General features: G+C 42.5%; 1 protein-coding gene across 4 annotated transcripts in view; it reads left to right on the top strand.

Moving 5' to 3' along the window:
* dnm1a (dynamin 1a) overlaps positions 1-12762 on the top strand; it is a gene marked incomplete at both ends in the record, with an annotated part of 81190 nt that extends 68428 nt beyond the window's left edge. For 2 of the 4 annotated variants that reach the window (XM_083793770.1, XM_083793768.1), the window contains 7 exons: positions 558-667; positions 1072-1183; positions 2033-2047; positions 2208-2378; positions 6156-6400; positions 8171-8365; positions 12654-12762. In XM_083793770.1, the coding sequence (XP_083649896.1) occupies positions 558-667; positions 1072-1183; positions 2033-2047; positions 2208-2378; positions 6156-6400; positions 8171-8365; positions 12654-12684 (879 nt within the window). Of the gene's footprint in view, positions 1-557; positions 668-1071; positions 1184-2032; positions 2048-2207; positions 2379-6155; positions 6401-8170; positions 8370-12653 lie in introns of those variants that run through there. The other 2 variants (XM_083793767.1, XM_083793769.1) reach the window with 2 other exon arrangements.
* Between the last annotated feature and the right edge of the window lie 3161 nt (positions 12763-15923).

Below are 15923 nucleotides of genomic sequence, written 5' to 3'. Positions count from 1 at the left end.
CTCAGGGAAGGAAAGAGCATGTTGTGCTAGTACAGTACAGTACAGTAAAACCTTTTAGCTTTTTACGTAGCGGGTTCCCTGATTTATATTTAGCAATATGTCTGGTTGTCATATGGCATGAGTAGTTTTACAAGGGATTTTCTGCAGTGGAACTCACTCACACACACCATGGTGGGGATGGCCTTTCTCTTTTACTCCACATAAACCTATCCTTTTCTCTCTCTCTTCCACTCTCTCACAATTTTGTTTGTACAGTACGTGGAACTATACACAAGAGATATTAATTAAGACATTAAATATCTATGTATCTTCTTTGAACAGTGCGTCTATGGGTCCCTCTTAAACCCAATTTAATTTGCAGTAATATGGTGTCATGTGCCGAAAATATCAAATCTACAAGCTTGATGAACGAGTTGCATTGTTAACAATTTAATCTTTTTTACTTACAACAAAGTAAAAAACAGTCTTTCTCATTCTCTCTCTCTCTCTCTCTCTCTCTCTCTCTCTCTCTCATATCGCCATGTCTGATGAGTGCCTCTGTCTGTTGCCCCCTGCAGGAGAAAGAGAAGAAGTACATGCTGGCGGTGGACAACCTGAAGCTGAGGGACATCGAGAAGAGCTTCATGTCCAGCAAGCAGATCTTTGCCCTCTTCAACACCGAACAGAGGTCACACACACTCACGCACGCATGCACGCACGCACGCACGCACGCACGCACGCACGCACGCACGCACGCACGCACACACACACACACACACACACACACACACACACACACCTATAACCAAGAATGTATGCACCTTATAGACTGAGGCATTGACCTAGCAACAATAACAATAACATGGTACATTAAATGCAATAGAAATGCAATTCTGAATTATCTGCACAGTTTAGAGTTGAAATAAATGTTGCCTCTTCCATGTGTGTGTATGTGTGTGTGTGTGTGTGTGTGTGTGTGTGTGTGTGTGTGTGTGTGTGTGTGTGTGTGTGTGTGTGTGTGTGTGTGTGTGTGTGTGTGTGTGTGTGAATGCATTTGTGTCGTTGTGTGCGTGTGTGTGTGTATGCACACAGGAATGTGTATAAGGACTATCGTCAGCTGGAGCTGGCCTGTGAGAATCAGGAGGACATAGATGGATGGAAGGCATCCTTCCTCAGAGCTGGAGTTTATCCGGAACGTGTGACGGTATAATTTGCTCACACGTGCACACACGCACGCACGCACGCACATGCACACGCATGCACACGCAGGCAGGCAGGCAGGCATGCCCTAGAGCGTGGGTCCAAACTCCAAAATGATGAAACTACAGAGATATATTAATATTACAGAACCGGCCCCCGGTTATATGGACCTGACAAAACGAGTCATTAGAATTGATATTAGAAATGCTGTTCTGCCAGTTATACGGTAGGCTACTCCATAATGGAATCTAGCACACATGTAACAACGGACAATGAGAGACAATGAAATCAAATTGCTTGTTTTCACAGGAATCCATGGTCACACACCTTTGACCTCACGAAGATACAGTCTGATACGCTCTCTAAACTCACTGAACTCCGCTGGCAGACTGTCACACATGTACAGTTCATCTTTTCTACACTAGCATAATCTCTCCTGATAAGCACTAAGTATACTACAGTATATGTCTTCTTCTCTGATCTACTCAGATAAACAGGCACCAACAGACCAAGATAATAGATTCTGAACCCAAATGACCATAACAAATCATGGACCAGAGCCAAACAGGCTTTGGGTATTATCGGGTATTTTCAGTGTAGTGTACTGTACAGTAGTGTACTAACTACTAGTCCATCCATGCAAGGCCAATGTACACTTATTCTTGACCTGGTCCTTCAATCAAGTACATGGATGTAGCATATACAGAATGAAATGTGTCCTGTGCTCGATTTATCATTCAAAAACAAAAAACTATCTATTTGGATTTGTTTTAATGCTTTTATGCTTAATAATTGTCTTGCTCCTAATTTCTAACAGTTTTTTGTCATCCATTGCTGCGTTTGGACCTTTTAGGAGAAGGAAGGCAAGGTACAGTATATAATTCTAGGATCTACCATCCTACTGTAGACTGTTAATTTATATTTATATAGATATAGCTATGTACTGTAGACTCTACAGTACATATATATCTATCTATCTCTATCTATAAATATAAATGAACTGAAAAGAATCTCCCTCTCTCTCTCAGGGTGATGGTGGGGATGAGAATGGTTCAGACAACTTCATGCACAGCATGGATCCTCAGCTGGAACGACAGGTGGAAACCATCCGGAACCTGGTGGACTCCTACATGGCCATTGTGAACAAGACTGTCCGGGATCTCATGCCAAAGTGCATCATGTTTCTCATGATCAACAATGTGAGTCTCCACGGCAGGGATGGATATGGATCTGTCAGATCCATATCACCCACATGATTGTTAAGCCATTTAGACCTGAGGACGATTCTACAAAATGTCTTCTAAAAACGTTCGCTCTGAAAGTATACATTCAAAGATTTGCGCCACATTGTCACAATAAAAAGAAAATAGCAGATCTACAAGCTCATCTGCTATTTTTCAATAGCTAAAGTACAACAATGCTTAAAACACCAAAAGGGGTTCCCGTCTAGAATACCAAACACTAACCCTGGTGTCCCTATTTTGGGCATGTCTTTACAGAAGACATGCCCAAAATAATTTCTAGAAGAAAAAAAAAGAAAAGAAAGCCAAGGCCTTAATTTATAGACATCATACGCTGGTATTGCACAGCAAAATTAGCTGATCTAGGCTACAAACGTGTGAGGTGATACTGTAGAATGGCCATTTTCACATTTCGGTAGATTGCACATCTTCTCAGCGTGTGACTGACAGAAAATGTGCAAAAAAAAATTCTTGACTTGTTCTTGTTCTTGACCCAAATTGGACCTCTTCAAAACAGTTTTGAGACTATTTAAATCATAGTTTTTTCTTAAATTCTTTTAGACAACTGCAAAAAGAGTTGGAATCACATGTATTTTATTTTATTTCTTGGTCGTCTGCACTGGTCTCATTTTGTCTGATGGCATCCTGTAACCAAAAGGAAAGATTCTTTGGAAATGTACTTAACTGAAAACAGCCAAGTGAATCTCTCTCCATTTCTCCCTTATAACCTCAGTCATTGCTCCAACACAGATCAATCACACACTAATTTGACTCTGGTATGAGTTTACTTGGCAGGCAAAGAGCATAAGCCTAAAGCCACGGAGCAGTGGAACACAATGGGCCTCATGCAGCAGCATTCTCTCAGATTTATTTTATATTCTTAACATCCAAATTGTTCTTCCCCAGGTGTGTTGAACGATGAATCCTGATGAAGATTAAGAAGTACTAAAATGTTTCTCAATACCACTGTGGCACCGTCACACTGAACTTTGAGTCGAGGGCGAATTCTGCCAATGCTTTTAATTGGAAACGGAGTGCAGGTTTGTTGCCATTTGCGGATTTACAAAAACTCTCCGTTCCCATTGAAAAGCATTAGCAGATTACTACATGAGGGCATGTTTCTAGGACATGCCCAAGAAATGGAGGTCATGACTAAAAAATTAAAAGGCTGCAAGAGTAACTTCAGCACTGTTAAATAAACTGAAACAAAGTGAACATGCAATGGCAAAACATTAACATTTTGTAGGTGTTGGGTGGAATACTGAAAATGGCCGATCTACAAGCCAACAACGCATTGCATCGCGACCCATTGGGGACTTGTGTAGATTGGCTATTTTTACTAGTTTTGTGCGACATTCTTGCAAGAGCGTCACAAAAGTAGGGCAACCGCATTAATTTACGAAAACATAAAATGCTGAAATGATACAAGGTTTCTGCCCAAGAGGGGGACAGAGGGGGAAGAATCTGAACGCACGCAATATCATGTAGGCCTAAGGCTTTTTATTGGGTTCTGGACCAAACGTATTCCTTTAGTCCAGAAACATAATGATTCAATCATCATAGTTACTCTAAAACATAATATAAAGGTAATTATGTTATGTTAATATGGTTTTCCAAGAGTGAGTTGCTGCTGACAAACATAACTGAAGGGACAGGCAGCCAGGCACTCATCCAGTATAGCAGGTGGCCACTGATTGAGGGTTGAGTGATCACAGGTGTGATTAGGGATTGAGAGGGAGTGACAGCAGGAGGTGGATGGAGGGGGGAGGGTTGATGTGGCTCACTAGGATGACTCTTTTCTACAATCACTGTATAGTAAAACTTGGCCAAACAGACACATGCTCTACTCAGAATTGAAAACACAGTATTTGGTCCCAGAACATTACTTGGAACTAAATCATCAAATGACCAGTTTTGCTACAGTTTACTAGCTGTACAGTAGATGATAGATCAGATTATGGTTAGAAGATCATGATCTTTGACTTCCGTCTTCTAAATCTCTGTGGGACTTATTTTCTTCCTCCCTTTTTTTCTCTTTTACACATGCACACGCGCATGCCACACAAACACGCATTCACGTACACACACACACACACACACACACACACGCACACGCACACGCACACGCACACACACACACACACACACACACCACATTTACATTACTATGCTTGTTTATGAATGTCATCTTTACATTCTAACTCTATATATATATATATATATATATATATATATATATAGCCGAAAATAGCTGATCTATAAGCTCCAAGCGCGTTGCACTGCAACATAACGCCGGCACACAACAAAATATAAATCAGCCAACTCTAACCCCTAACCTCAACCCCTGAATCTGTTCCCAATTGTAAGCCTAATTAAAAAATAAATAAAAATAATAACCATAAACAGCCATTTCTCTTTTTTTGTTATCAAATGTTTTTTATTTTAAGACAAAAATCACAATAATACACGTTAACAACATGAATGACTTAAAGAAAACAAAACATATAAAACAACACATAACAGCAAAAGCAAGGAACACAAAAACAAACAATCCCACCCACCCCTCCCCCCCGAGACCAAAGATGCCACAAAATGTCATTACTCCTACTACTGTGCAATGGAGACAAAAAATAAATAAATAATGATAATAATAATAATAATGATTAAACCATGCCCTTAACCAAATCTGCAATACCAGACCAAATCTCAATGTTTTTCTCTTTTGCACCATGTAATCTTGCTGTAGACATTTCTAGATAAATGATGTCTAGAAAGGTCAAAGCCCATTGGCGAAATGACAATGTATGAGGCGGTTTCCAGTGCGAAGCAACCATCTTCTTTGCGGCCGTTACGCCAGCAAAGAAGACATGAATACGGGTGTTATTTAATGGCAACTGGGATACATCATTTAATAAGAATAGAGATGGGGAGGGTGTGATGTTAACTTGTAGAATAGTCGAAAGGTTAGTAGCAACCAAATTCCAAAATGTGAGGACACTCGGACACTCCCACACCATATGAAAGAATGTACCTATGGCGTTTGACGTGCAGAAAGTGCAGTTGTGATTATTTAAAATCCGCATAGCACACAATAAACAGCCATTTCTCTTGTGATGATGAAGGACCAGGAAAATGGTCCACGCAATGTCTATTTCTCACACTCACCCACCCCATCTCTCTCTCTCTCTGTCACTCTCACAGTGGTGTAAAGTACTGTACTTAAGTAAGGTTTTGAGATATTTGTACTTTACTTGAGTATTTCCAATATCCAATACTTTTACTTCTACTCCAGTACACCTCAGATCCGAATATTGTACTTTTACTACACTACATTTATTTGACAGCTTTAGTTACTAGTTACTTTGTAGATTTGGATTATTATTACAAAACATACATTACCCACGTCAGCCCTATTTTGGCCATTTGAGATGCATTGTGAGCTTGTAGATCGGCTATTTTGAAATGTTTTGACATTCTGCATAAAGAGTACTTTCTACTTTTGGTACATTTGTACTTTTACTCAACTACATTTTGAATTCCGGACATTAACTTATAACAGAGTATTTGTATATTGCAGTATTGATACTTTTACTCAAAGTGAATACATTTTCCACAACTGCTATATCTCACATTCACTCAGACTCAGACTCACTCTCTCTCTCTCTCTCTCTCTCTCTCTCCCTCTCCCTCTCCCTCTCTCTCTCTCTCTCTCTCTCCCTCTCCCTCTCCCTCCAGACCAAGGAGTTCATCAACGCAGAGCTGCTGGCCCAGCTGTACTCGTGCGGGGACCAGGGCACCCTGATGGAGGAGTCCGAGGAGCAGGCTCATCACCGCGACGAGATGCTGAAGATGTACCACGCCCTGCGGGAGGCGCTCGACATCATCGGCGACATCAGCACCTCCACCGTCACCACGGCCATGCCGCCGCCCGTCGACAACTCCTGGCTGGAGGTGCGCGGAGGAGGCGGGTCTGGGGGAAGGTAAGGAGATAGATAGCCTTGGTCCCAGTGGAGGAGGCGGGTCTGGGGGAAGGTAAGGAGATAGATAGCCTTGGTCCCAGTGGAGGAGGCGGCTCTGGGGGAAGGTAAGGAGATAGATAGCCTCGGTCCCAGTGGAGGAGGCAGGTCTGGGGGAAGGTAAGGAGATAGATAGCCTTGGTCCCAGTGGAGGAGGCGGCTCTGGGGGAAGGTAAGGAGATAGATAGCCTCGGTCCCAGTGGAGGAGGCAGGTCTGGGGGAAGGTAAGGAGATAGATAGCCTTGGTCCCAGTGGAGGAGGCGGCTCTGGGGGAAGGTAAGGAGATAGATAGCCTTGGTCCCAGTGGAGGAGGCGGGTCTGGGGGAAGGTAAGGAGATAGATAGCCTTGGTCCCAGTGGAGGAGGCGGGTCTGGGGGAAGGTAAGGAGATAGATAGCCTTGGTCCCAGCCTTACTCATCTGTGTGAGAGAAAAGTCTGGTCACAACCTAAGTCAGAGAGTGCATAGCCGGAAGTGTCGGGCCGGAACATCTGTCAGATGTATTTCCCCCGGATAAGAACGTCAACGTCATTTCCTTGAGCGGTACAATTTTTTATGGTTCAAGAATCACGAAAAACATTTTCCTACATTTAAATATCAAAAGATTTCTTTACATCAAAAAATAATAACAAAACAAACAAATCTAAGAAAAATCCATAATTAAATAAATAAAATACTTCATAAAAATTGAAAATAGCCGATCTACAAGTTCGCAACGCGGCGCGTAGATCTGCTATTTTCAATAGTCCCGGGCAAACGTCTAATGTCTCTTTTGGGTCTCGACCTGAATAGTTTGGGAACCACTGTTCATTGGGATGCAGACCCCCATACTGTAACTCAGAGAGGTCTGAGTACTGTAACTCAGGACCCCCATACTGTAACTCAGAGTGTACAAATGGAACCATTTCTCTCTGAGTTACAGACCCATAAGGGCCCGCTATTTCAACTATCAATCATTGCTTTGATAACAACTATTGGTGGTAGTCTGATAGATGACATGTTTAAATATTGCGCAACCATCTGCACTGGCAAGGATAATAGTAGATTACAGCCTTGTATGGTAACGCGTTTGTGTAGTTGAAATCACTGATTCTTTTCTTTCTACTCTGTCCTCCATAAAGACTTATCTTGATTCTTAATTAAGGCATTCTAAAGGTATTCCATTCTCTGCCACCAAGAGTCTGCCACCACAATGCTGTCAAATTATTGCAAACAATGTTCAGTATGTAGTGGATGGAACTTAGGACATCAGATGAGACCATAGACATAATATACGCTGCATTCAAGTCAATAGCAAAATAAAGTTTATCTACCATAAATAAATAAAGTCGACACAAACACACAAAGTCACGGTTGGGAAGCTTCTTCCACCACTGGTGTTGATGCACCGCTCCAATTAACATCAGCGCCCAATGTGGTACCAACGTGTGTTTATCTATGGATGACACTCCACCTAGACTCCTAGAGGATTATTAGAGCTGTCATTGTCACACAGGTGTTAGGAATTGATCAATTAGGCCAGCCCTAAAATCAGTCTGATGGTGGAAGCTAGCTGATACATGATGTAAGTGCTATCATTTTAATGCTGCAGCCCATTTAATAAAGTATCATGTTCCATATACTTTGTACTATGCTCTGTTTGAACATGTATGTGTGTGTGCGACCACAAATGGCAAATAAGCCCCCTTTTCTCTCTCTCTCCCCCCATCTTCTTGTTTCTACGCTTCTCTGTCCAGGTCTCCAGCCACTAGTCCAACTCCAAACAGAAGGGCTCCACCGGGCCCCCCAGCCCGTCCCGGCTCTCGTGGACCACCTCCTCCAGCTGGGGGACCCCCAGTCCCCTCTCGCCCGGGGGCTTCTCCTGACCCCTATAGTGCCCCACCACCCAATGTACCCTCCAGGCCTAACCGTGCGCCCCCAAGTGTGCCCAGGTAAGGTGGATGTTTTAAGAGCTCTTCCAAACACAAAATGTTCCCTCTTGACACCAGCATGAATCCCAGTCCGCTTTAAAAAATTCACCTTTTCAGACTCTCACTGCCTACAGAGATTAACTGAACCAGAATATGCTGTTAACCAATTTCAACCTGGCGTCCCTATTCTAATCGTCAAAACATAGAAAACTTTGAGAAAATAACAGATCTGTACAAGATCACAGCGCATCGAATCACGATGCGTTTGTGAGCTTGTAGATGTGCCGCTTTCACAAACCACATGAACCCTAGCATCCCTATTCTGGCAAAAATAGTCGATCTACAAGCTCACAATAGCCCATAGCTTGTAGATCGGCAATCTTTGCTGAAGAGAATTGGCGAGGTAGTGGAATAGGGTTCAAGTGGTTAAAAATCTAATGAGTGAATATCATGATGAGGTTTCCAAGCTGAATGTGACTCTCTGTTGCTAAGGGGGATGTGAAGACACGAGGAGGAAGGGGTGAAGGAAGGAGGTAACTGAATGTGGAGCGCTATAAATGTGATAGAGGCTACATACAAACATAGATCAATAGAATAGTAGATGCAGTAGCTCTCAATAGGTACAGTAGATGGATAGACAGACAACTGATAATGACTACTGGATGGATTGATCAATAATTGTTAAATAAACAAAGGTCTTTAATAGTTTATGTTAAAAATAAAGAAGGGAAAAAAGTGGTTTTGGTGTGTTTGTCCGATTGTCCCCCTGCTAATCAAGCTCCCACACTGGCTTGGGATCAGTCTAAAATCCTGCAAGCCAATAAACTACTTTGAGTGCACCCACTTGCGCTTTCATGCCAGGACTATTTACCCCAACCTTTCAACCATCACTAACACACAATTTTCTACGTTCATTCCTGTTTTAACACTAAAAGTCAACGGCATCGGAATTTGCTGTGAGGGGAGCTTTGTTTGCAGGACACTTCAGTATTATTGTCCATCAACTGTTTCAGTTCACTGGCTTGATATATCATCTGAATAATATTGAAGTTAGTAGGGTGACTTTATGATGGATAAGGAGAAAAAAAAGTGAGGCTTTGCTATATCTGCTATTGTTTCTGTTGGTCCGTTTGTTTGTGTTTTGCACTGCTAACATTCGCCTTGTGCTAATTTGCCTGTGATTGTGAGCTAACATTTTGACTGATGCAGTTCCCATGCAGTCTGGTAGTGGCTTGCCTTCTTACCGTAGGACACATGCATGTCGCTGTTCAACGCTCTCTCTCACAAACGTATAGCCTGCCCTACAACACAGCGTGCAGACATAGTGTCCATGTTATCACTTGGAGTTACTACAGAGTAAAGACCTCAGTGTTCATTTATCCATTTGTAACTCTGAGAGCGTACACATTTTTTAACCACATGATCCTTACATTTGGTCAGTAGACTCAGTACTAGAGTACAAGTTGAGTCTCCCTACTCTTCCATTGAGAAATGTAGACACTGGTGTAGGGTAGGAGGACACCTACTGGTGGACAAGTAGTACTGCCTGACAAGTAGTACTGCCTGAATAAACTCATAAGAACATAATCTGAGTTCCTTTCCTAGAAATTGAACGTGTGGCAATGGCACATGTCGCGCAAGTCTGCCTATTCACATTCACGACTATTTCATTTAAAAACTGCCTTGTGTTTTCTAGAATGTTCAAACAACTGAAAACAAACGCACGTACACTGCAATATTGAAATAAAAAAAAGGTTATGTTTTGTGTTGCCCACCGGCACTCCACAATAGAACCATTTGATGTGGCCACTTGACACCTCCAGTGAGGCTGCCATATATCCAGGTTTGAATCCTGGGTACAAATTAAGGCCTGCAGCTTTTAACACTGAGTATTTTACTGTGCAGGTTTAAACCAGTGGTTCTCAATTTATTTCAATTACAAGGACCCCCAGTTTTGGGTGCATTACTCTTGACTCTTGAGTACCATTTGTACTCTCTCAGAGTTACAGAACTGTGAGGGTCTGTTAGGTTCGTAACTATCAATTTGGCTAGGGACCTTAGAACCCCCCCAAAGACACCTGGGGGTCCCCACCCAAACCCCACTTTGAGAGAACCACATGGTTTAAACAACCTCACCTCAATAAAAAACTTCACCAGAACATTTTCCCAAGTCACCAAGTCAAGTTTTCCTGGATTCCTTATTGGTCCTGAGTGAGAGCTGAGCATCCACGTGACATGCATCTTTTCCTGCACTGTAACCTGTTTGTTTGTTTGCACTCCTCTTCCCTCTCCTTTTCCATCCTTCTCTCCCTCGCCACACCTCTGTCCCACCACTATGGCTCCTCTTTCAGAATCACTATAACTGACCAATGAAGACTAACGTTTATGGTACGTTGGGTACTACTCACCACCATCATCACCACCTTCCTCTTGCTTTCTCCTAGGGTACGGTCACACACACGACGGGCGGCACACGAGAGAATTTGCTTCAAAGACTAATTGTAATTTTGTAATTTGACACGAGGCATGTGACATGGGCCGAAATCACTCGCTCATTCACTACTCCCTGCTCCCTATATAGGGAGTTCTATGTAGGAGATTTTATAGTGAACTCATTGGCCAAAGCATCTCCGACACTACACGGGTCATGTGATGTCGGCATTTTTCTTTCCGCACAATGCCCATGACGGTATGTAGGTTTTGCGATAGTGACCATTGGTTGCACCCTACTTTTCACAATGCATTGTGGGATTAATTTAGTCCACTATATTAGGGTTTAACAATGATCACCATACATTTCGACAGCACCACAAAATGGCCTAATCACTATAGGGAGTGATTCTTAAATGACACGACCATGGTGATGTTGCTTTGCACCCCGTGGACGTTTTTAATTGGCATCGCTTGTGACCGTACCCTGAATCAGGCTTTAGAGGACTCCCATCCGCTGCATGGTCATTATTACTCTCTCATTCTTCCTTTCTTCTCTCAGAGCGCTGCCTTTTCCAGGAGTGCTGCATGGGCAAACATGGCTTACAGAGGGATTCATGTGATGTAAAAAAAAAAAAAAAAAAAAAAGCCCTACTGTCAACATTTTGTCAGCTGCTTACGCTACTAGCAAATCAAACAACTGACTGTGGTTAAACGAGTGTTAAGTACTGTCAGGTGAAAAGAAGCGGCAGATGTCTTCATGTGTATCAGAGGAGACGTCTGGTTGTCTACTTACTACACCCTCCCAGCTGTAGGGGTTAGCGGTGATGATCACACATGAGGGTAACAAGTGAGAATTGGCACAATGACTAATCTGGGATAAAAATAATGAAATACATTTTGACATTAAAAAATACACTGTGCATGTGCAAAACTGTTACTTTTCATGATTCAAATTAACACTGTAAGTATAGGGCATTGATTTTGGAAAAGAAAACACAAAGTTAAAATATGCAGATAAGAGGTTTCTGCCCGACAACTGCGAAAAATGGGACATTGACAAAAGCGCTGGTGTGCTGGGAGTGGGGACAGCAGTGTTATTGTTTACATCCTTAAACCGTCTGTAAGCTGTGTGCTCGCTTTACTGTAGGAGCTGATAAAGAGCAGATAAAGAGCAATGTCTTTTGTCTATTAAAAGGGCATCGTGTGTGTGTCCATTTGAGAACGTTTCATAGTCTTTCTATATGTAAAACCACAGTGCCTTGAAGCAGAAGCACATGCTGTACAACTGTACAAGCATACAAATGATACACACACACACACACACACACACACACACACACACACACACACACACACACACACACACACACACACATCCTCATGTATCTCTTCCCAAATGTTTGTTTAATGTGCTTTAATTGGGCCCACAGTTTATAGTGCTGTGGTGTCATTCGTAGCTGCAGGTGTTTGTACTGTGCCATATGATATCTTATAGGAATTATACAGCAATGCCACAGCTTCATAAATGATAACAGTATTTATACATGGCACTGTAATAAAAATAAAACAAAAAAAATCATCTCATCTGAAAATGGAACAATACTGCCCCCATTTGGCTTGACAGGCATACTTGCACTGTGGCTGTAGTTGAATCCCAAACGTACGTGTGTGTGGTAGCACTTTTAACTACGCAGTACTATACAGTGGTGCTATATGCAGTTTTTCCTTCCTATAGACCTATACAATTGCAACCCTTGAGAAAAAGAAAAAAAAAACCTCAATCCTAAATGCATTCCATTCCTCTCCTCTGTGTCCCTGTCTGTCTCTCTGTGTGTCCATTTGTCCCTGTCTCTCTGTGTCCATTTGTCCCCGGCAGTCGGAGACCACCGCCTTCACCCACGCACTAGTGCTCCGAATCCTCCCCATCCTCCCTGAACCACTACCTGTCCAACCCCACCCCTGGATGAGAGGTTATGGACACACAGCGGCACCTACCTTCTGCTCTCCGCTACTACACCAGACCACAGCTGGCTCCCTTCTCCTGCTCTCCCATCTGTCCTCAGCCATGTATCTCTCCCCCCGCCCACCCTATCTTTCACGCAGACAACAGACACTATACACTCACAGACACATGCATGGAAGATATACACACATACTGTCTTACTTGAAATGAATGGAGAATACTTAAACACAAAGAACAGTACAGTACTGTATATACACAATCATACATATGCATACACGCCGACACATGCAGGAAGTACAGTATGTGCATACATTTAGACCTACTGTATAAGGGGAATGAATTTGCACACTTGGCATGAACAACACTCAAGGAATACTTGATACTACTACACAGTATAATATGCTTTATATTATTTCATATATTTAAAATGAGTATTCCTGGCTGCTAAATCTCTGATCTCTCAAGAGTGATTGTTTGTTTCTTTCTTTCTATATACATTTTCCTTTGATAATGTTGGATGTTGATGTCTTTTCATTCTCTCCAGAGAGGTGATGCATTATCTAGCCAAGCTTGATTTGACAATACTAACTGCATCTTTAAAATACATTGTGTTCTTTTAATTGTTGTTAACCCATTCTGACCGGGCACCCATTTTGGTGTCGGCATCATGTTATGCTTTAGCTATTGAAAAATAGCAGATCTACAAGCTCATATACGAGCTTGTAGGTCTGCTATTTTTGAAAAATCGAAGAACGACGGACATTTTTAGAATCTGATCTCAGGTCAGAATGGGTTAATCAGACCAGTGTGTGTCCAGTGGAAACCTTCGTATGAATCTGATCTCACGTCAGAATGGGTTAAATGAGTTTGGTTCCCGATCAGTGACGATGGTCCCCAAAACCACAGACAGGAGACTTCCCCACGGTCACTTACTGTACTTTGTTTCATATGCCTTGCAAAAAAAGGGACAGCAGCCTTTGTAGTTAAAAGCAAACAGTCAAAGGGAAACGAGATGTGCCCTATACTTTTCAGCAATTCGCCGTTTCTCTTAAAAGTCACAATTTTGTGGAATTTATTGCACAGGCATTTAACTGTTACCTACTGTATGTAGTGGCATGCAATGAATGTATGCAATGTATCAAACTGGCGTCTCCTCACTTGTGGATTTGGGGCAAGCTCTCTCTCATTTTATCCGTCCGTTAATAGTTCATCTAAACCCTTGGTTTGTTTTCTCCCCCCCCCCCCCCCCCCCCCCGTCATGGAACAGCCGACCAAACAAGGGTGGCCCCTCTCCCCCCGAGAGCCCCCTGCCACCATTCGACTCCTAGAAGACCCCCCCAACACACACACACACACACACACACACACACACACACACACACACTCAGTCACACACCTCATCTTTTTTTATTAGGTCATCCACCTCCCCCACCACCACCCTTTCCAGCCCATATATACTGTGAAATAATGGCGGCTGCTCCATCTATCTATCACCCACCCATTCAACTCACCAAGACTCCATGCGAGGAATAAGATGGAGTACTGTGTTGGAGTTAGTCCACAAAGCTTCTTTTGAAGTATCAGGACAAGTAAGGGGTGGTGGGGGTGTCTCATCCTCTCCCTCCTCACCCTGGAAGGGAAGAGCAACCATCTTTGAAACTGCACCTTTGCCGCTGTCGCGCAAGGCCTTACTGTAAAAGGGCCAACCCATTCTTGAGCTGAACTGTGTTGTAATATTGCTGTTTTTCAGTTAAATGGCCCAAGAAATGTATTTAACTACTGTAACTGTAGCCACGCACAGAGCAATGTAAACTTCTTTGTAATCATCTTTGGTGAACAGACAACATGCTGCATTGTCTGTGCTAGTGTTGCAGCACCTATGCAATACCACTGCAATGAGGTTTCCCTAATTCAGTCAGTGTACATACATCACCAAAAATAGAGCCTCCAATGGCATGTCGCCTCCTCTCCTCTGCTCCCATACTTTAAAGCAATTTACTACCCCATTCTGTTACTGCAGTACCATAGCGAGGCGGGACTTATTTAGAATGTGCAATACAGTATGTCCTTATCAGATGGCTTGAGTGACAGCTGTCTGTCAATCATAACAGACTCAAGAGTAAATATTCTGTTTGAGCAGCAGGGAGGACTGATGCCAGAGGACCTCTCCCAATATGTAATATGCTTCTGAATTGAATTAAACGTGGTAATGGGAACTCTTGCACATTTGGGCATGAATCAAGACCTTCTATATTATCTTACCTTTCTATTCTTTCTCTCTCCCTTTTTTTTGTCTTTTCTTCCCTCACTAAGTGGTCACGGGGGTGAGTGAGAACAGTGACTTACCTAAACGATGATAGTCTATGCATAGAAGCTACCTAAACTCTTAACATGCTCCCAACATTTCACCCGCCCGTCCGCCCCACTCTTCTCTGCCACTGAACTCTGTTCTCTGTCATTGTGGTTGCTTGTATTCTATGACCCTTGTTCATGGTGACGGTAATCAATAAATGTAACTCCTCTCCAACAACAATCATCACATCTGTACCGTTGATTAATGTCACTGTCATCAACCACCCCTAACCTACACCACCACATCTCAATATGACCCTTTTCTGAGTCTTAGTAATCCACTGTTGTGACAAAGTATAATCTACTTCTAATTTAAGAGTAAATAGTTTATCATGGAGACATATCTTAATGTGTGTTATGTATATGTGGTGCATTATATGGAACATGTGCGTCCACTGTCTAGAGAATTTAGTCATGTATGAAATTATTTAATAAATTATGAGTAAATGAGTATGTGTATGAAAATACAAAATAAAAATGCTAAAAAGCTACATATATATATAAACATGGACAGTATATGGGAATTGGCAAGGAGAAAAGGTCTTGTTTCCCTCTGTACTGTATGTGTTCTGAGATGGGTATTGAATGTGTGTATTCTGTTCCGCAGGAGCAACCAGGCCCTGTATCTGATACAAACATACTTTGCCCCTCAGGGCTGCTGTGATTTGTTCACACATTAAAGGATTCAGTGGTGATGGACATTTCTGAGAAGTCTTGTTTTCTTTGGCAGGGATCTTCAACAGGGGGTCCTGGTTAGCCCAAAATATCCGATTTACAAGATCACTCCTCTCAGTGCGAGGTTTGGTGTAGGGGTGTAGGAGGGAGTGAAAT

This window comes from Protomyctophum parallelum (genome assembly GCF_964188405.1).
Source record: "Protomyctophum parallelum genome assembly, chromosome: 21".
Classification (NCBI taxonomy): Eukaryota; Metazoa; Chordata; class Actinopteri; order Myctophiformes; family Myctophidae; genus Protomyctophum; species Protomyctophum parallelum.
The sequence above is the reverse complement of the archived record's forward strand: the minus strand, read 5'-3'. Positions and strand labels throughout refer to the sequence as shown.